Genomic DNA, 20,856 nt, shown 5'->3' with positions numbered 1-20,856 from the left:
TAGAATCTACCCTTGCGAAGTAACTTGCAAAAGCTAACTTTACTAAAAGAAACTACAAGTTCCAGAATCCTAGAATGACTCAGACGAGGAAGAGGGCTGAAGAGGCATCCAGATGTAGTAGTCTGATCAAGCCTAGTAGCCATTGTAGTAGTCAGGCAATTGAGGCTAATAGCCCACACCTGAAAATTATTGCTGAACCTGGGAGGCATAACAGGCCCCCCTCGGGTACAGACAGAAGGAAGGAGCTGCAACATTGAGTGGAGTGCAAGCTGTAGCAGTAGAAGCAGAGAGAAAGTATGAGGCTGGCAAACCACACAAGTGGGAGAACAAGAGGGACTCCGGAATGTGGAAACAGCAGATTTCACCTGCAAGTTCTGAAAGAGTCCTGTGCCTTCTAAGTGGAAGTGCAGAGGCTGCGCAGCAGTAGACATGCAAGAGAAAGTTTGCCCTGTGTGAGCCTGATTGCTGTGGATGTGCAGGAGACTAGCAAGCCGAGGGTCTCCGGAGGAAAAATTCCCAAATCGAGTGGCTGGACCGGAGACACCTGTTAGGGAGAAGGGCGACAGTCCCCAGCGAGCCAGAAGCAGTAGACATTGTAGTGGAAGTCAGGAATGCAGTGCAACCCGCAAACCAAGTGTCTCGGAAGTTGGTGAATGAAGCACAGTGTTCTAACACATTGTGCGAGCTTCGCCGTTAACTGTATCCAGCTCCTTGTTAACTCGCGTATGACTTTATGCAAGCAGAAGTTGTTTGTTTTATTCAAAGTATTATTAACAATGGAAATATTGCACTCGCATATAACATGAGACCTATTACTCGCATGAGAAGCTAACATTACTGAAATCCATTGTTCAATATTTAATGGCGGTTGCTGTCCACAGAGTGGCCGCATGTCTCTAATTAAAGAGAGGGAATGCTAGTAAAACAATTTAAAAATACCTAACTATTTGTAAAGACTGAAAACTACATCAGCGAGGTTGTGTTTCCCAGGAGAGGCCTGAACACTATCCTTGGTCTTTACACGGGAATACAATTTTCTATTCATCTTTAAACCTGAACCTCTACTTTAAAGAGGTTGCATATGCCTAATTTTGTTTTTGACTAAAAGACTGAACCTTATACTGTATCTGGAGGTGACATATCTTTCATTTCTACAAAGTAAAGATTATAAAATGTTGAAGAAGAAAACAAGCATTACCAAAGCCATGAGGCATCCCCTGTTTATAGTGAAACCAGCCTTTCTAAGTGTTGAAGAGCCACCCAGCTGTAAAGTTAATAACAATTGAGTGCCCTAAAACACAAGGGTGCAAGTATTGCCTGAAGCGAAGAGAGTGGCACCAAGACTTCTGGGTAATTACTTGAGCAGATAGCTAGCAGAAAGTTGCAGGTGAAGCTAGGGAAGGGGATTTGGTTGCTTGTACAGAATAATTTGAAGTGGACACAACCTGTAGTGCCAGAGACTGTGGAAGCTAGAGAGAAGAAAGTCTTACAGACACTTCTCGGTTGTTATTGTGGCAGAAGGACAAGAAGTGGCAAAGGGGCTGCACCTTTTTGAGAAGGTTATTCAAAACGAAACATGTCTTGCCTACATGAAGAGGTTGAAGTTTGTTTGAATGTATCTTGTTGAAGTCTGTCTAACAGTACAAAGTACTGAAACTGTGGTTGTAGTTTGAAATACTCAAGACATGGTGATATATCCAGTTGTCTGTAGATGCAATATTGCAGCAGTCTGAATCAAGTAAAATATTGTGGTACAAAAGTGGCTGTTCTCATAGTAAAAGCCAGTAGAAGTGGGGTTATTGAAGTAGAAGCAGCAACACTATGAAGTCTTCCTGACAAATATACCAATGTACATATTAAGACTGTAACTGAAGAAGTTTTGGAACTGTTGATTAAGAATTGTATATTGTTGACATGGGAATCTTACAATTTCTTTCAAACTGTGGCAAGCTTTCTGTAAGAAGAAACTGATTACCATTGGTGCTATTTTCTTTTCTGGACGTTGAAATTGGATCTTTCACAAAAGAATTAAGACTTGTTACCAGTGGAACTGTTTGTTGAATTTTACTTTGGACTTTTTGGAACTAAAAAGAACTGGTTCAAAACCTTTCTTTTCTTTTGCTGAACATTTTTAGTTGACTTTGATTCCTGGGGAAGAGACCTTACCCAGAACAGTAGAAGGTCATTCAGATATTGTGATAATATTGTTTATTAGATTGTATTGTCATATGTTTCTTTGTATAATTGTTTAGTGTGAGGGCCAGTTATCCCATGCTACTGAATGTCCCCTTAGCTTATAGACTAGACAGGGAATTTCTCAGTAGAGGAGGGCAATTAAGGTTTTGTTTTCATATATTTTCTTTAATAAAATGGCATATTTTGATAAACCCACAAGCAGTTGTCCGCTTCGCATTACTGATCCCTCACAACACATTGCTGGCCTGTATGTTCAACCGAGCCTGGGCTTGGCCGGCTCCTCTCTTGGGTGCTTTATGGCAGTTTGTCAGCCTCCTCAGTGGTCTTCCTCCATCTCGTGCTGCGTTGATGTCTCCCTGCGGCAGTGATGTTGCCCTTTCCAGGAGAGGTACTGAGGTGTAGGGAGATGGTCCCTCTAGCATTCCAGCACCATGGGGGGTGTTGAGGTTCTGTCTCCCTCCCTTGGCAGGGCGGGAAAGGCGGCCCTGTCACACCTTATAGAATTTCAGGTAGGTATAGATTTTTATTTTTATGTATGCTAACAATTTCTCCTTGAATGGCCTCCGCTACACCTTCTGTGGACCGTTCTTGCCTTTCCTAAAGCTACAACCGACCTTTCATTCTTATGCATATTCGTTCATGTACCCCAACAGGGATAGCTATAAAAATGCCACCATGCTCCTTCAAGTTTCACTTACCCATTTAGAAGGATTCATTTTCTTTAGTTTTGTTCTTATGCCGCCTCAGTTGTTCCATATAGGGCATTCATGTATTTCCTGTAATAGGCTTCAGGTAGCGTGGTTGCTCCCCAATTTTAGCTATGTTGGGTGTGGCTGCATTCCCTCTTTTGAAATTTAAGGCAAACTTAGTCAATCCGAGAGCAAGGATGAGTTTGGGGCACCCTACTGTGGGTGACCGGACTGTCCCCTATAGTCCGTTGGCCATTTGCAATATGTATTAGTGCCTCAATCCTCCGACATCTTGAGACATATGGAAAACATAGGATTCCGATTGTTACATATGTCACTTATATTTGGCATAGATGATAAAATCAGGGTGCAACATTTTCACTCCCCAGTAGCTAGTGATAATCTCTTGTCAAGTAAGAAATGGTGTGTTGTGTGCATATGAAGAATTGAGGTGGCCAATGGCTTTTTATGGTCTACTAGCTTTCCGCTTGACATTTCGACTCTTGATGAGAGTGCTCAAAATCAAAAGAGAAGCTAGGCTTATGCTTACATGTGCTGGATTTACCTTTGTGCAATCTATAGTTCTTTTCCACAGAGCCATTTGTATCTCAAAAATGCATTAATCAGACCTTGCCATCATGAAGAAAATAAATGAGATCTGGCTTAGGTCTGAATCCTCCTTGTGTAGCTTGTGGTATGTCCGTATAGTGAGCAACAATGCTATGGAAGTTGAAGAGCAGCCATAACCATCTCTGAATTGATGAAAAAGAATAATATGGAGAGACATTTGTTTGAGTATCAAGTTGATGGACCCAAGTGCTGCGCATATTTTCAATCTAAAAGGACCCAGAAAGGTTGCTGCCTACTGTTGAGGAACATAGGTACATATGGTTAGATAGTAAACATGATCATCTAATGTGGAAATATTGATAACGAATGTTACACTCCTAAAATGACAGATTTGAGACATGGGTGATATTCGAACAGTTCAGAGATCTTGCTGAAGATAATTTATTTTTTTCGTTATCAGATTCCAGTTACATATCCATCAACCGCTCCAGAGATTGCAGTGCCGGAACTGGATGGAAAAACAGCAAAAATGTACAGGTACTGGCTTTTCTTATCAAATGGCAACACATAGTGGTTGGTTGATTTGCAAAAGAATATAGGGCCATTCCTATTGGGTTGGTAGTGACTATAAATCAAAAACAATGGGTAGTATGTGTTTTAGATCCTGTCAAATCAGTTACTGAGCAGAGCCTGCATATCTAATAAGCTGAAACCAATCAATGGTAATTGACAAACTGATTTGGGCTCAGGGTATCGCGCATCTAGGCACACCAGGACTCTTCCAACCCTATTTCTGCACTGGAAATTGACAAAATTGTGTTCCACATCTTTTCTGGTACTAGTAGAGGAATTCATCCTGGTCTGTTTGCTTCCCATAGCTTGCTTGACACTTGCTGTAGCATCACATTCTTACTGGAGAGCATATAGGGAAGAAGTGACCCACACGGTGTCTTTATCATTGCCCTTTGTTGAGCAATGTCTTGTTAGAGTTGGTTATACTGCAGTTTCCTGAGAGATGAATTGTGTCTTGTTATTCCAGGGATATTACATAAGGTGCAGTGGACCGCCGGCCAAATTAAACTTTGTGAAATGCCCCATGGCATCACGGCATATTCTATTCCCCTGCTCCCCTAGCTTTTGTGCACATAGTGCATGGTCGTGATGCTCTAGGAGCAGGAGAATATTTGTCCAAAACCTATTCAAATTTGCCAGATGGAACAAAAGTCTTTATCACCCTGAATTTACACGCCCTTCCAGTGTAAAATGTGTGTTTGAAAATGGAATCTAGAGGGCCCACTTTCTTCGTACTTATTTGTAAAAAATCACCTGGAAAGTAAAGTCCACTGTTAAGGCAAATGTTCTACTTCTCGAAGTTTCTGGGTAAAGTGTTTTTCCAAATGTTTGAGTTCAGTGATCGCAGGATAGAGGTAGGTCCAACGTCAGCCTTGTTGTTTGGACTGGGAATACAGTAGTCCAATTCAAGAAGCCATTTCCTTGAGGAAGCCCTGCACTTAGGCACACTTTGCCTCATTACGGGTTTGGCAGTAGGTCTTCCAAATTACTGCCAAACACAATTACTGTAGCGATGGGTGGTGTAATTCCCCTTTTTGGAGTCCCTAAGACTCCATATGGATCCCGCCAATTGTTGGCGGTAATTTGCCAGATTCACTGGAGGCTTTTTGCTGCAGGTAAATGCTTCACTTCACTGCCAATTCATAGTACAGTGGAGCGGTTATGCGTCGATAATGGAATTACTGCCGCTTTTACCCGCACCACAGTACTTGTAAAGAAGCCCACTGTCTGATTCTGAAAGGTAAACATCCTGGCAAATTAAGGTGATGTAACCTCGGTTCTACTGGGTTACTCTACCTGTAGCGCTCATGGGGGGGGGGAGCACCGTCACTCTGACTGTATCAATGTTGACTGACAGATACATTCTTTAGTGGGATCATACCAACTGCCAACAAACTATGGCATGGATGCGTACATTTGGAGTAAAAAGTATACCATTCTATACAATCATCGCTATCATGTTGAGTACAAGTGTCACATAATGCTTCTTGCTTTTGTTCCTGGTGGCAGTTTGAGACCTTACTAAGTTAGCAGTTTGCTTGAAAATTATGGGGAAATAAAGCAATCTAGAATGTTTTTAGAAAATGTCCAACTCTGTTACACTCGGAGAGAAGTTGCTCATTCGTCCGTCCCCTTAAAAATCTAGACCACACCTCAAAATTAATTTCACTCTGCGGTACAAGTCTAGTGGCCGAATCCAGGTGCCAGGACTGCATTACATATTAGTCACAGGATTTTTTGGCCTATGGAGAACTGTTGATACATGGAGGTTCTTCTTGCTAATGAAGCCTTATTCATGTACTATGTTCATGGCAGTGGAGGCTCATCATTAGGGGGTGCCAGAACGGCACCCCATCTATTTTTGGGACACTCTAGGCGTCAAAAGGTATTCCGGTGGTTTCACCAAAAAATAAATGTGCATATTGGGGAAAATAAATGTTTCTATTTTTTTTTTCTTTGCGCTCATTCCATAATCCAGATAGTGTTTATATTTAAAAAGAATCTAAAAATGTTTTTAATTCTTAGCAAATACAAAGACTGGTGGTGTTCCCAATGCCATACAAAGCACTGTCCATGGAGCAGGGCTGGCGAGATGGATGCCCATACACTGATTCATGGACAGCCTGTGAAAAGCATTAGGAAGACTAGACCTGACCTCACAGGGTTCATCTCATTCCATGGGCACTAGCAAATCTGGCGCATGGAAAAGAGGAAACCTCTTCACCCCTACCTCTTCCTGCCTTTCTCAAGCCAGTGGTGGGATCAGCCTGCTGACACTCCTCCGCCCCCCTCCGATTAGATTCCACTAGAGCAGAGGAGTAGGGTAGGGTTGGGTAGGGTAGAGTGGCAGCGAGGGCTAAAGGGGGTGCCAAAGGGATGGCCCAAACCCCTAACCTGCTGCATGGAGAAAGTGCTGCTAAGGAAGGTCATGATCCAGGAGGGAGAAATCCATTGTGTGGTCCATGTAAGTGTGCTTTAAAACAAAATGTATGGAGATGTCTGTATGTTATTTGTGGGATTGTGCCTAGTGTGTGCACCAGTGTCTGATTATGTGAATGTGCCTGAGAAAGTTAGCAAGCACACAAGCCTGATTTAATTTCTCTGTGAAGTTCGAATGCAAGCATTCAGACTGTTCTAGGTGATGGAGTTGAAGTAAATGACTTTGTGGTAATTTACTTTGTTACAATGACTTAGATTTTTATTTTTTTGTATGGGGGTTATGGGGTTCCCCCCCATGCCTCCACTTCCTGCTTGACTACAACCCATAACCCAACTCCCACAATTTCATTTCTCTATGAACACAAGTGCAGAGACAGCCTGGGCATGTTTTCTTGTAGCATCGTTACTGGCATTTTGCGCAAAGAAAACCTGAGCATGTTCTCATGTTCTCATATGGGAATACTGGCATATATTGGTGTAGCCATTATGTACGTGTCAACCAGCATATATTGTAGGTAAAGGCATTATGAAAATGTGTTGGAAAATGCTACTGTTGGTCAGTGTATCTATTGGATTTTTGGATTGGAGTTACCCTACAAAACCAATAGCAAACGCTCGAGCTTTCTACCCAAATCTTCATAGTGTTCTGTATAATGCACCATTTCAACGCATTAAAACAAATCCTCTGGGCATGTGCAGGGGAGCTGTGTGGATGGGGGTGGTGGGGAGGAGGTTGAACTCTACTGCCTTTTGGTTGGTTTGAGATTCCATATTTGTGGGAAATGTCCCTTCAATTAAAGTCGCCAGCCGCCACCGGTTCATGGAGAGCTTGCCTCTGTTTTTATTCTCCCCTCTCCCAACCCCCTATTTGTGCTAAACTAAACACACATATTCCCCCTGATCCAGTAAGTCCCATACACTGAAATGCAAATGTTATTGACATTCCATTGCATCAGCTCCGTGACAATAAACTACTACCCACACATCAGCATTCTCTGCCGCGTATTTCCCTACCTGACCTTCCAGCACAGAATCTCTGCAATGATAGCCATCGTCCTTTCACGCCTAGACTACGCCAGCACCCTATACCTGGGAGCCCATTGCATCACAGCGAAGCAAACTCCAAGGGGTACATAACACTGCCTCCATGGTCCTAGTAGCCTAGTTTTTATTTTTACATATTTTTTTCTTCTCCAGGTATTGCTCTCTCCTCTATGTAACGGCATACACGCCACCACAATAATATCCACACGGACTCTGCCCACACACCTGCTTACATATCAATGACCTATATGCAATTTCACATTGTGCACCTCCTCTTCTTATAGAATGCAGCTAGGACCCAGGCAAAAATTCGGACCAGCCGTTCACATAATCCGACCCTCCAGACTATCCCACTATGCCACCTCCCTGACAATTGGTCGTGGCACCCTTTCTCTCGCAGATAACCATGGGGAACCAGGCACTCTGAGTAACCCCAATGACCCTTGTATATTCGTGCGTGGCTGTGAGCAAAGGTCTCCTTGCAAGTATGACACCATAATTTGAAATCAAGAAGACTCTATTTGGAAATGGTATAATAAGATAGCCCAGTAGGTAATAGATCCTTCTTACTTTTTATCTGTTTGATTCCTGCCCCTCCGCCCCCAATTACGGTATATAGTAAACTTAGTTGATTGTATGATCTGTGTTTGAGAATCCTGGTTATAAATATCCTTTTTACTATATATAGTACGTAGAATGCTTTATGAATAACAGGAACAATGTTTTTTTTTTATATATTAAAGGTTTTGAAGACAATTGTATTTTAAAATAATCGGCAACAACATCTTATTTAAGTATTGTTGTTTTATGAGATTTGCCAAATGTGTGGTTTTGTACTTAAAGGATTTATGTCGAATAAAGGTTTGATTGACAGACTGGCAAGTGACATCTAACATAACATTGTCATTGATGTGGCTGAGTCATGTACAAGCTACAAATCCCGATTTCATAGTGGTCCGTCCAAGCCATGATTTGATTTCTACATGGTCGAGTAGTGCTCGAAAAGGGAGAGAACAATATATTTTTTTAAATAGATTTCGAGGGACTTTGGGTGAAGATATACCGCTTGCTTGTGACCTCTCTAGTCCCCCACCCACATGACTAGGATAAACACCCCATGTGATCTTGTACCTGGATACAATGAGGGGTACCAAAGGACATTTGTTTTTCTAGGGGGTCCGGGTGAGTGACAAAACATGTGCCTGTACGCAACAGACCCTTATGCCCACGTTATCAGTCTGTCTCATGTGCCTGGCATTCTTTGTAGGGTGTTGAGTACTGTTGGTAAAAAAGAAAGAATCATTTTTTCTATAATGTTTTGTGTTGAACCACATTACTGGCCCCCAAAAGTTCCAGCCAAGCTCTGGCTCAGTAAGGTCAGAGGAAGATCTAAAACCTGTGTTTTGGGGGTGGGGTTTAAAGGCGCAGAAGTATTTGTGTGCATTGGGAGGTAGTGCAAGATCGCGTTTATGAACATTGGGAGGAGGCGTGTGGAAAAATGGGTTGGGAAAACAATGCTGGAAGAGAGTGAGGTTGATAAGTTTAGACATCCCTTTTAAATATGTCCGCTGCACCAAGCTAAACCCACTTTCACAGCAGTTTTATTTTTTGTATTATCCACTCGTGACCTCTTTTAACAAGGGCAGAAAGTGATTCAAGCAGTGTTACTTTGGACTGCTAATTTCAATGTATGCATGTAGCCCCTTTCCGGCTGTAGAACTAATTTTCACAACTCGGCAACATACAATTTGACATTTGATTGGAAAAACTAAGTAATGCTTTCTCCCACCCACTGGCTGTGACAGAGCAAGGTCTTCAACAGAACGTGCCTTTTGCAATATTTGTTGTCTTTCTTTCTCTCATTCTTGGCTCTGCTCCTGTTACTTTATAACTTCCTACTGCGCTTTGTTTCTGTTGTTGTGGGAAAATGTGTTTCTAATTCTCTCGCCCATTGTTTTTCATTTTACAGGGGTGGGAAGATCTGTCTGACTGATCATTTCAAACCTCTGTGGGCAAGAAATGTTCCAAAGTTTGGCCTGGCGCACCTCATGGCTTTAGGGGTAAGTTATATGGCTTCATGTACACCGTGTATCAGAAGACCTTTTTTGTCCTTACTTCGGAAGGAGCAATAGTACCAAATGAACCTGGTGGTACAGAGTCTAGATTTCTCCTCATTAGGATTTGAATGTATTTCGCAATCCCTTTTTCAGCACTTCAAAACTTAAAAGGGGTTATCTGTACATTGAACAGTGGCATGGGATCTGCAAGTGCCCCCATCTATGTAGCTCTGCCTTGATTATAGGTTATTTGTATGTCATTTAAAGTCGGACAATCTGTGGTTTAGTCGTGCACTTTTCCTTCTGTAGCTTATAGGCACTCAAATCAAGTGGAAAACCTGAAACAAGTCCCAGGATGTTGCTAAAAACTAGCACTCGCTAAATGGGCCCCCAGTGACAAGTGGCCAAATTGTGTACATGGAGGGAGGATGGCCATGTTTACATCAGGTTGGCTGCATCTCAAGTAGTTTAATATATGCTTCTTGATGATCATTCTTTCACTTTGCCTAAAGACAGTTCTCCGCTGAGGTGGACCTGAGGATTGCTGGGAATAACCAAGTCCATCGCGGCTTCACCAAGCTACAATCTTTTTTGTTTCCTTAAGGATTAACAGTTCAGCTTCTTCAATTAACACGATTTGTTCATGTTTGTACATTCCATTGTCGGTGCAGTTAAATGGGTGATGCTTATATACATGTCCTGAATAAAAGGAGTAAGAGGTTTCCAGGGATTGGTGCCGTTTGTTCGACTGCGTTATCCAAAATACTCAATGCAGTTTTTCAGAACCCTGATGATCTCGCTTTGATCTCAAAGCATTAAATGTTCTCTTCTCCAAACAATTAAACTCATTTGATTAGCAAATACAGGAAATAAAATCCCAAAAGGATTGCAAGAATAAATGGGATCCTATGGATTATAGAAGTCATAGCGACCCAGTATAATTGGTTTAGCCAGGATAAAAGGGACCCTTCTGTATATAAATGGTCTCTCTGTAACAAACACAGTTTTTCCTATATGCATAACATTGAGTATGGTGGTCTTCATAATGTGAATACATGTTCAGCATTCTGATCCAATTAAGGAACAGACGCTTCCGTTTTCGGCCATGGTAGTTTCTAAGGTCATTCAATGTTGCACTCCCATAATATGCAGAGCCACTTGCTCATGAGGGACACTGAAGTGTCACTTGCCACTTTCCCCTAGCAGCAGAGACCATTTGTGAATTTAATCACAATTCAGGTTGATTAATTTTTCAGGCATCAAATAACTCGTGCCTTCAGCAAATGTATCCCAGCCATGTTCTTTTGTCTCGTGTAGGTAATGAGTTTTGGAAAGCGTCTAATAGCAAGTAACGCACATCCCATGTAAAAACATCCATCTCAGTCTATAGGTAACCAGCAATAGGCAGAGACTCCACTTGTGAAAAGGTAGGTGGCCTAACCAGATGTATTCAAAGAAAATCCTTTATCAAAATCGAAAGGAAACATTGTTTATATTAACATTGGTGTTGGTGTATAGAGAATATTTGCATGTAATATTACCCATAAACCGGGAACCGTGATTGGTGTAGCAGAGAAGACCCATGGCAGGAGAAGGTAGCCGTATTACAGCAAGAGTTTTGTGAAGCTGGTGTGGAGGCGGCAAAACATTGACAACGTGAAAGCCCATCTTTGAATAATGACCAGAACAAGGTTTACGGCTGTTGGGTCTGGTTACAAACAGTGGTCGAAGTGTACGAAAAGAAGTAGTGGAACTATGTTCCCTGCTGGCCTGCACCCACTCCCCGCAAACCCCATCACCACGTCCCCTCCCACACACAATACACACCCCCCAAACACTTGCACCTGCTGTTTAAGGGAACGTTCAGGGCAAGTTTCAACTTCTTCCTACACGTTTATTTAAAACGAAACCATTCCGGAACGGTTTCTATTAAAATAAAAGTATAGGAGTTGTAAAAGGTAATTTAAAAAAGTAGAGGAGCACCGCTCCCGCTCACTTCGACCACTGGTTACAAATCTCAAATCGGTGCAGACATTACCCTAATTAAAAATACCTACTGCCACAGGGAAGTCGGAGTGTCTAGCATGTGGAATATGGGTGCAGATCCAGCAGTTCCATACCTTCTGAATGTAGACGTTTTGCCACATGGCATTTAAAATATTTTTGCTTTTAATCCAAGGATAAGCATTGGGGTCTAGTGATTCATGATAAATAGCATAACATCAGAAAACATGGAAAATCCATCTTGATAAACCAGGTAATAATTCACTTCACTCAGAAATGTTTTCGATGCAAGATGCCAGGTACAATTTCAAAGTGTTCTGTTTTCACAGGCTGTCAAGAAGTTGAAAGGCATCATATAAGCCTAGAAGTAATGCAGACCAAAGACAAAATGTGTCATTGTATGTGCCCGTGGATGAGCAGACCAATCAGTCATGCATTGTTCGAAATGGCTATTCATGCACACTTGGATGGAAACTATTAAAATCATAGCCTAGTAGTACAATTCTAAAAAAGGAAGCCAGAAGAGCTTTGAACAAAATATTTATTTGCAGCTTTGTGGATCGTTTCCCTTCACAATCATCCTGCTAAAAGGGTACCATAGTACCCTTACTTGGGGTTATTCAATCGTATGGTGTGTTCAGCAAATAATTATTTTCAACAAATCACTTAATGCCTGCTCCAGGACAAAAATTATGCTTGCCCTGAAGCGTGCAGTTGCTACTCTTCTCTGGCTCCTGTCCGCAATCAGTGATACTGCACTTTTGACTGAAGCTGCCTTTGAAGCCTGTGCTGAAGCAGCATCCCTACTCTGAACTGGTGTTTAAGTCGTACCACTTGTTGCAGACGAATCATGTACAGAAGCAGATTCAGATGTGGATGATCCTGATGAGGCAATCTCCCCATCAGTCAGCCCAACAGTCGTCTCTGAAGATGACCTAGTAGACTCGGATGGTTCAGTTGGAGGCTGCACCCTTGGCTGTTGGAGGCATGGATCCATGTCAGATGTCCCTTGCATTTGGCGTCAGCCTGGGGGCGGGAAGGAACTAATGCAGCCCTTGCCAATGAGAATGCAGCACAGACTTTCTCTGATGTGCTGCCCAATAAACCTATTGCGTAGGTCAGAAGGAATGGCAGTGTCCCGCAACAGGTTCTGGGAATCATTCCTTGCCCTGCAGTTAGTGATCCAACAGCCTTCACAAGGCACTTAAGATAGTTCATCATCACATCATCATCCAAGTGCAAATCCAAACTGCATAATGACAAACTAGGGGCCGTAGCCATACACATGGGGCACCTAGTCAGGGTTTCATGGGGTAACAGTCCATGTTTTCTGTTTGGATTTTTTTCATTATGCAACAAAATCAAAGGTAGAGTTTAGGGCCATGTAAGGCCAGTCTCTTTACACCCTTTAGAGAATCTTTAATGTCACGGCGTTTCACTGCCCAACTAGATTGGGGCTGGTAAGCACAATGAAAATGCTGGGAGATAATGAAATACTTGCAAACGTCTCTAACCGCCTGGCCAGAAAAATGTATTCCTCTGTTACTGTATATAATTGGAGGCATACCGAATTGTGATATAAACTCTGAGGAGCTTCTGTGCGACAGTCCACCCTTTGCCATGGATAAACTTCCCACCTGGAAAACTCTTCTACCACAACTAAGCAGAATTCAAAATGGCTTGTCCCACATTATGGACCAGGCGCACCGTACAATTGCTGCAGTTGTTCTGTGCAATGGTAGGAAAATAGAGCTCAAACCAATTAATTACAGCAATCGTAGCACCTTTAATGGAATGGGCCACTGAATAGGCCAGTCTGGCAACAAAGAAGCAACCAGGTGGCCATCTGGACAGCGCCACAAAGCGTTGGAATGCAACTTAGTTTTTCATTGACCAGTTTTCTGTTTATTATGGCAATAAATCTTGCTCACAGCCAGACTAGAAAAAGGTTACACTGATAAGGCCATAGTTAAGAACTATGGGGCCTTCCTAGGAATGCAATTCACGCTAAACTATCAGCTAATGAATTTCCTGCAGCCACCACTGAACCATATACATCCTGACCATTGTTATCTCCCTGTGGACGAAAAAGAGTAACAATAGGGCTTCCAGTAAAGCAGAAACAGAAGGCCCATGACATCTGAGTACCAGTTGATGTCACGTAGCCATGCTTCTTCCACACTATGCCAGTCATGAATACCACCATGGGCATAGCAGAAATCTGTCTAAATTGTGGCAGGTTTACACTTGGCTAACATGCTTACACGAGTGAGAGAATCGGTTCAACAACCCGAACAGAAAGACTGTTTGGTAGCTGATAAGCTTCCAGAGCCTCAGATTGTGTACAAACTGTGTAACCCAAAGACAGTTTTCGCCCAAGAGTATCTCAAACAAGCTCCACCCAAAAAAATTACCCCTGAGGTCTGCAGTGGTACATCTTTTAAATCAATTCTGGGTGTCAAGAGGGCTTTGGTCATCAACATGCACTAATATTGCTCCTCATCAGATGGGGTCCGGGTGGGGCAAAGGGGGAAGAGTCAAGTAAGAGAGGGGGAAAAGAATCGGGATTTAAAATGGAACAGTAGGTTATAGTTACATTAACAGCAGAGATCAACTACTTCTCGTTCTTTGTTTGACATGAGTTTGAAATGTGTCATTTTCCCTTTTAAAAGTAGCACTAGGACAGCACCAAGCACCACCACATTACCCAAATGCCCCTGAACCAATGTGTTTGCCTTTTCTACTTACAGTGCATTTGCTGCCACTGCGCATAGACAATATGGTAAGCCTGCAGCCACAGGATTGAATGTGGCACTGTAATAGGCAGGAGGGTAGTACTTGTCGCCATGTATTTAAGTCCACGAACCCAGAGCAAAACCTTCATCTTCATCACACTATAGAGTGAAATATTTCTGATAATTCGGTAAGCTGAAGTCTTTTACAATTCTTGCTTGATTTTGAATGAATGCCTTCTCGGCTTCTAGGGAACCATGAAAGGGGTTTAGGCGTTGAATCAAGAGTGAGCTTCTAAAGGCATTTTTATATTTGAAGCATAGTCTGTTCTCCACTGGTAAATCTTCTCATTGGCTTTTGAGTTTGAGGTTTTGAGTACTTGGAGAAATTCCTGCATAACATCTCTGGGCTGGTTCCCCAGCCCTGATGATATGACCAAGGAAATGGTGTGACACAACTGAAGTTTGTCCCTTTATGTCCTTTCAAAATAAAAGCCGTCAGTAAATCAAGAGCATCTTGTTTGCAAGTTTCCAATGAGGTGGGGTGCCTATAGATGTCCTTGACCTACCAAATCAAAACTGACACCCTAACCCGCCTTTGAACACCACTAAATCAAGACCATACTCTAAAATTTGAGAAGTCAAGACTTTACACCTACCCCTGTGATAAATAAGTGAATTGATATTGCAAGGACTTCTAAGTAAAAGTACACAAATATCGACTTGCATTACATACAGGTATAGAAAGGACAGGTATAGAAAGTAATTCAGAACACAAGATTACTACTATAAAATGTAAGACCAAATGAAAAGTGAGACGTAGAAGAGGTTTGGCTGAGTTCAGAGCAATGCATACTAGGATTAAAGTGTATAAGTGGAGTGACTGGAAAAGGATTTTTTAGAAACCAGTACTCCTCATCACTGATCAATTCCAGGTCACACCATTTATGTAACATTGAATAATATAATAAATTGGTTTCCAATAAAACATTATTTTCTGCCACTATATAATTACTGGTGACACTCAATTGCCTTTTCGCTTCCATATTGTATTGATCGCTGTCCAAGATCACTATGCCACCCCCTTTGTCCGAAGGACGTATTACAATGGTGTGGTCGTCTTTTAAATTCTCTAATGCCTTATATTGCAGGTAGTTAAGGTTTCTAGATGATGGAGGTATCTTCACCGGAAATTTCTTGAGATCTTTCAAAGGTGTCAATCGGGCCACAAGTGATATTTGGACAGAAAATCGATTTAGGTTTTAACTTGCTGGGACAGGTAATGTCTGTGGGTATACCAAATTCTCTTTCCAATGTTGCATTGTCCAGTGTTGATTCTAACTCCCATTCGGATTCAAGTTGTGATCCCATATTCTCAAGACATATTAGACACGTCATGTCCTTATCAGTGAGGGGAGATATCTCTCTACTGGATTTTTCTGTTTCTAGTTCCTTCATTCACCTTTGTTGCATAAAACTTGGTTAATTTCAACTTTCTAAGGAATTTGAAGAGATCCACCCTCGATGTGTAGTCATAGAGGTACGTGGGGCTGAAGGATAGACCTAGGGAAAATACAGAGTTTTCTTCTTGTGTAAGTCTTCTGGAAGATATGTTGAAAATCTTTAATTGTAAGTCTTCCTGCCTCTCGGTCTCCCCCTCGAATTGTTGCCAGATCGTGTGATCATGTTTGGTGCATTGCTGTGTGATCATGTTTGGTGCATTGCTTGTGCTGGTGTTCCCGCCTTGTCCTCTTTTTCCTGTTCTTCCGGCTGCACCTCCTCCTTGTCTGGAATACTGGCCCTTTCCCATCTTGTCCATTCTGCTGTCTAGATGCAGTAATTTGAATTCCTCTAAAAAATTGATCACATGATCAGACATGATGAGAAGGGGGAGGAGTTGCTCGCTCGAGTTGCTTTCGTTATGTTTTAAATTGGTTGTGTTTTCACGCATGTGGAGTTTGATCAGCCTGAGGAAGCTTGGTATATCCAGGCGGAACGCGTGGCAATTTTCCACCCTGGGGGGTGAGTGTTGTTTAACCTGTATGCCATGGGGAGGCGCTTGATTTATACCTGCCCTATACTGCATATTTGCACTGTTGGTTGTTTTGTTTTTACAATTAATAAAAACAAAGTATTTTTGTAAGAAGGTGTTTTGGTCTTGAGTGCTGGGAAAATTTGTGGCATGTTTTGTGTTTTTCTTTTTTGTAGTGCTACAACCCTCTATTTACATGTGTTTTTATATATATATATATATATATATATATATATATATATATATATATATTTACACCATAATTGCAAAGGTACTCTGTTCAACAATCCCCTTTTGTAGCAAGGGAGTATTCTGCTATTGCTTTTTCAAATATGGCGTTTCTTGCAACAAAGCAAAAAATTCCAGTTATGCATGTTTCAGAACATTTAAATAAATTCCATCAGAGGAACGATGGATGTTGCAACCCCTTTTTCCACAATAGATCCTATCCTAATAAATACACTCACGTAGAAGAGCGCCATATGAATGCATGATGCTCTGAGATGGAACCCAATATAACGGTCATAGGTCATGTAACAGGATATGGTATCGGTCGACCTCCAATGCCCACTGTATTTACCAGTTTGTCTGAACATGTGAAAATGAAGGCCCTTAAAGTTGATGTTACCGCTACAATGTCACCCAAACCAGAAACGCGCTGCCTGTTACCAGGACAGTGTACATAAGGAGCAGAAGGGTCAAGTAAAATCAGGGGTGTGACAATATTACTGGCCCCTAGCTTTCCTACAGTGGTGGTGAAAATTACTGCAAAAAAGGAGGGCGCTGTGTTCATCGAACGGACTGCTGAGCTGGTCGATTTGGACATTTAGACTTCATGTCCAAATTACTTATAGTAATTACACCATTTGTTGTACACATTCGACATATATGTCTACCGTGAGTTCCTACATAGATGGGAACTCCTCTTCCTCTGTCCCTTCCTCTTCCATATGGGTTGGGTGCTTGTGAGGGGTCTGAGATGTGAGGTGGACAACTTTGTGAAGAGTTTGGATAAACGCCTCACTATCCCTACCCTGATGAGGATTTCCCTGCCTAAAATAAAGAAAACACACTAAAATAAAAGGTTTCTGTCCCTCACACTTGTACACACACCAACTCAACATATGGCAGATCAGAATATAACCAATAAAGCAGTTAGATTCACAATCTGGTAACTGTCTCTCCTTATAATCTGGGTGAACTCCCCTTCCCCAGATTCAAGCAGGAATATGTTCAACAATTTCAAAAGGATAAGGAAATCCGGTCTTGTGATAAAGTTCCTACTCTGTTCCTTTGTTTTCAACTTAACAACACAAGTTCCAATAGAGTTTTGTTTGTTCAACTTGAATTCAACCATAAGTTCAACACGGTTTTTCCCTCCTTCCACTTGTGAAAAAGAGCTTACAGTAACTTCTTCTCATCAACCAAGAATACTTCCATAGCTCTTTAGGATCAACAAAAAATGTCTTTGTCATGGTAATGAAGATTACACATGCTAGCTGCACTGGTCAGTCTTGATTCTATTAAAGACAAGGAGGCGAGCATTATGCTTAACTCTTTAATTTGCCACCAACATAGCAATTCAACTTTTAATAAACTTTTCTCAAAACAAATGTTTCTTTTGCTTTCAATAAAAAATCTTTAGTTTTAAAAGTTTGACTTTCTTTGTAGAGGCTCTCCACTGATCTCCTACTAGTCCCATGAGCCTCCTGGTAAACAGTAGTCCTTCCTCCACCAATCCGGTGCCTGACTCTCCTATAAGGACTACCAGCACTAGGTCCCTTCCTCTTTCTTTGCTTGCCGAAATAACCAAGTCCATATAACTCTTCCTCCTCGAGGCAACTGTGGTCGCGGCTTGCTATCCATAAGGTCCAACGGGACAACTGATTTCGCATTCACCTTAGTTTGCGGTATTCTCATGCGGGTTACTGCTCATCTCCTACGACAAACTGAAAAATAATAATGTGAGGGAGGGAATGCAATGCACTGATAAACCGGTCAGTTTCAAATACTTTCAATAGTGTAATTGAATTACTTCTCGCATTCATTTGGGTGGGATAGAATGCTCGCCTCCTTGTCTTTGATAGAATCAAGACTGACCAGCGCAGCTAGCATGGGCAATATTCATTCTAGGACAAGACAAAGGCGAGCATTATGCTTGTTGAAAGCTCTCTACCACCCTACTAGCCATTTCTGAAACTGGCTTAAAATAGAAGGTCTTAAAGGTGGATTCTGAGGACCAATACGCTGCTTTCATGATGTCTTGAAAAGACACTCCTACGGAGAAGGCCCTAGAAGCCATAGCGCCTCTGACAGAATGTGCTCCAAATAGGGTTAAATCTATGTCAGCCCACTGCATAATTTCCCTCACCCATCTAGCAATTGTCGCTGTGGCTACTGCATGATGGGGCTTCCTGCGCGCAATTCGCAATTGGGTGACGCCTTGCGGCCTAACAAGCGCTGTCGCAGTCTCATAATCTTTAATGCATTGCGCTACGCATAGTTGTGTTTTCGGGGAAATAGGGATAGGAAATCACTCTGGAGTCGGACTTTGTCCTTTGCACAATGGTAAAAGCAATTCCCTCCGGATAGAAGAACTTTCTGTCTATCTCTAAAGCCTTCACATCCAAGACTCTACTGCATGCTGTTAGACAGAGCAACATCGCCAATTTCCCAGAAAGCTGGGACCTGGATAGCTGGCTGTTTTCCGGCCAACTCGTAAATAATTGCAGAACGTCATGGACGTCCCATAGGGAAGAGTGTTTGGGTTCCTGCGGCCTCTTCATGCTAATTCCTCTCAAAAGCCTGTGGACTGCCGGGTGTTCCCCTACCGGAGCTCCTTCCACTTTCTCATGTCCTGCGGATAGCGCAGACCCATAGACTCCCAAAGTCCTGTAAGCGCAGCCTTCGAGGAATTTGTTTGCTAAAAAGTTTAGGACGTGTACTATAGGTGCAGAAACAGGATCCAACTGTAAGTTTGTGCACCATCTCGCCCAGGCATCCCATGCCGAACTATAGCTTGTAAAGGTGGAAGGCGCACAGGAATCTCTGATACAGTCCGCAGCGACCTGCGAAATAAATTCCTGGCAGTTTCATCTCTTCCTGAAATTCTGCAGGCTATGAGATGTAGGGAGCCCGCCTCCATCAGAGGATGGCACTGGCCGGATGGGCTGAGGAGGAGGTCCGGGCGATGAGGGATCTTCCTCGGAAAATCCGAGGAAAGTTCCATCACTACTGGAAACCAGGGCTGAGACTTCCAAAGGGGGACCACTAGTACTAGCTCTGCCTGGTCTCTGCGAACCTTCGCTAGAAGTCTCGTGATCATTATGAAAGGTGGGAACGCGTAGTGAACTGCTCCTGTCCACGACTGAAGGAACGCATCTGTCCCCGCTGCACCCGGGTCCATCCTCCAGCTGAAGTAGTTGGCTGTCTGTGCATTCAGTCTGGATGCAAATAGATCTGTGTGCAATGGACCCCACAACTGGCCTAACTTGTGGAAGATTTGGGGAAGCAGTTTCCAGTGGCAGGAATCTGTCAGGTACCGAGAGTTCCAGTCTGCTACATCGTTCTGAGCTCCTGGAAGATATTCCGCCGCTACTGCTATCTGGTGCTGAAGGCAATAGTGCCAGAAATCTTTCGCTAGCTCTGCTAGCATTCTCGATCTGGTGCCGCCTAGCTTGTTTATGTTCCGTACCGTGGAGATGTAGTCCATCTTCAGCAGCACCGAGCACTTGACTTTGCCCTTGGTGAAGGTTTGAACCGCAAACGAGCCCGCTAGCAGCTCGAGACAGTTTATGTGCAGCTGTAACTCGTTCTCTGACCATTTTCCTCCTGTCTCTAACTGACCACACCTCGCTCCCCATCCAGCTCTGCTTGTGTTGGATTCTATAGTGAGTTCTGGAACGTCGCCTAAGATGGCCCGACCGTTCCAGGCTTCCATGTTTTGCAGCCACCAGTGAAGCTCCGAGATTGCCTCGCTGTCTAAGGTAACTAGTTGGTGATAGCCTAGACCACCTTGTAAGTGTCTGATCTTGAGCCTCTGAAGGGCTCTGTAATGTAGTGGTCCTGGGAAAATCGTTTGGATGGAAGCTGCCAGAAGCCCTACCATTCTGGCTAGGTATCGTAGTGAGATGGTCTTTTTCGCTAGGACTGTCATGATCTCCTTTATTGCTTTCACTTTCTGGTTCGGGAGTTCCGTTCCAGAGTTGCTTTTACTGTGTCTATGGTGAAACCCAGGAATTCTACTCTTTGAACTGGCTGCAACTGAGACTTGTCGAGGTTCACCAGGAAACCCAGGGAAGATAGTAAGGTGAAAACCCAACGAATATCGTTGACTAGGGCGCCCTTGTTCTGGTTTAGGATCAGAATATCGTCTAGATAAATTATGATCCGAATACCCCTTTTTCTTATGGCTGCTGCCACTGGCTTCATCAGTTTGGTGAAGGCCCATGGGGCTGAGGCGAGCCCGAAAGGGAAGGCATTTGAAACGCCACACCTCTCCGTTCCAGCGGAAACGTAGG

General features: G+C 42.8%; 1 protein-coding gene across 1 annotated transcript in view; it reads left to right on the top strand.

Annotated features, from left to right (window-relative positions):
• The window catches only part of UFC1 (ubiquitin-fold modifier conjugating enzyme 1), a 269,665-nt gene that overhangs the window by 205,664 nt on the left and 43,145 nt on the right, over nucleotides 1-20,856 (top strand). Inside the window, exons 4-5 of the mRNA XM_069604677.1 lie at nucleotides 3,916-3,992; nucleotides 9,481-9,571. Coding sequence (XP_069460778.1) covers nucleotides 3,916-3,992; nucleotides 9,481-9,571 — 168 coding nt within the window. The remainder of the gene's footprint in view (nucleotides 1-3,915; nucleotides 3,993-9,480; nucleotides 9,572-20,856) is intronic.

The sequence above is a fragment of the Ambystoma mexicanum genome, chromosome 1p, assembly GCF_040938575.1.
Source record: "Ambystoma mexicanum isolate Mex_15411 chromosome 1p, UKY_AmexF1_1, whole genome shotgun sequence".
Taxonomy (NCBI): Eukaryota; Metazoa; Chordata; class Amphibia; order Caudata; family Ambystomatidae; genus Ambystoma; species Ambystoma mexicanum.
This window is presented reverse-complemented; position numbering and strand designations above follow the sequence as displayed.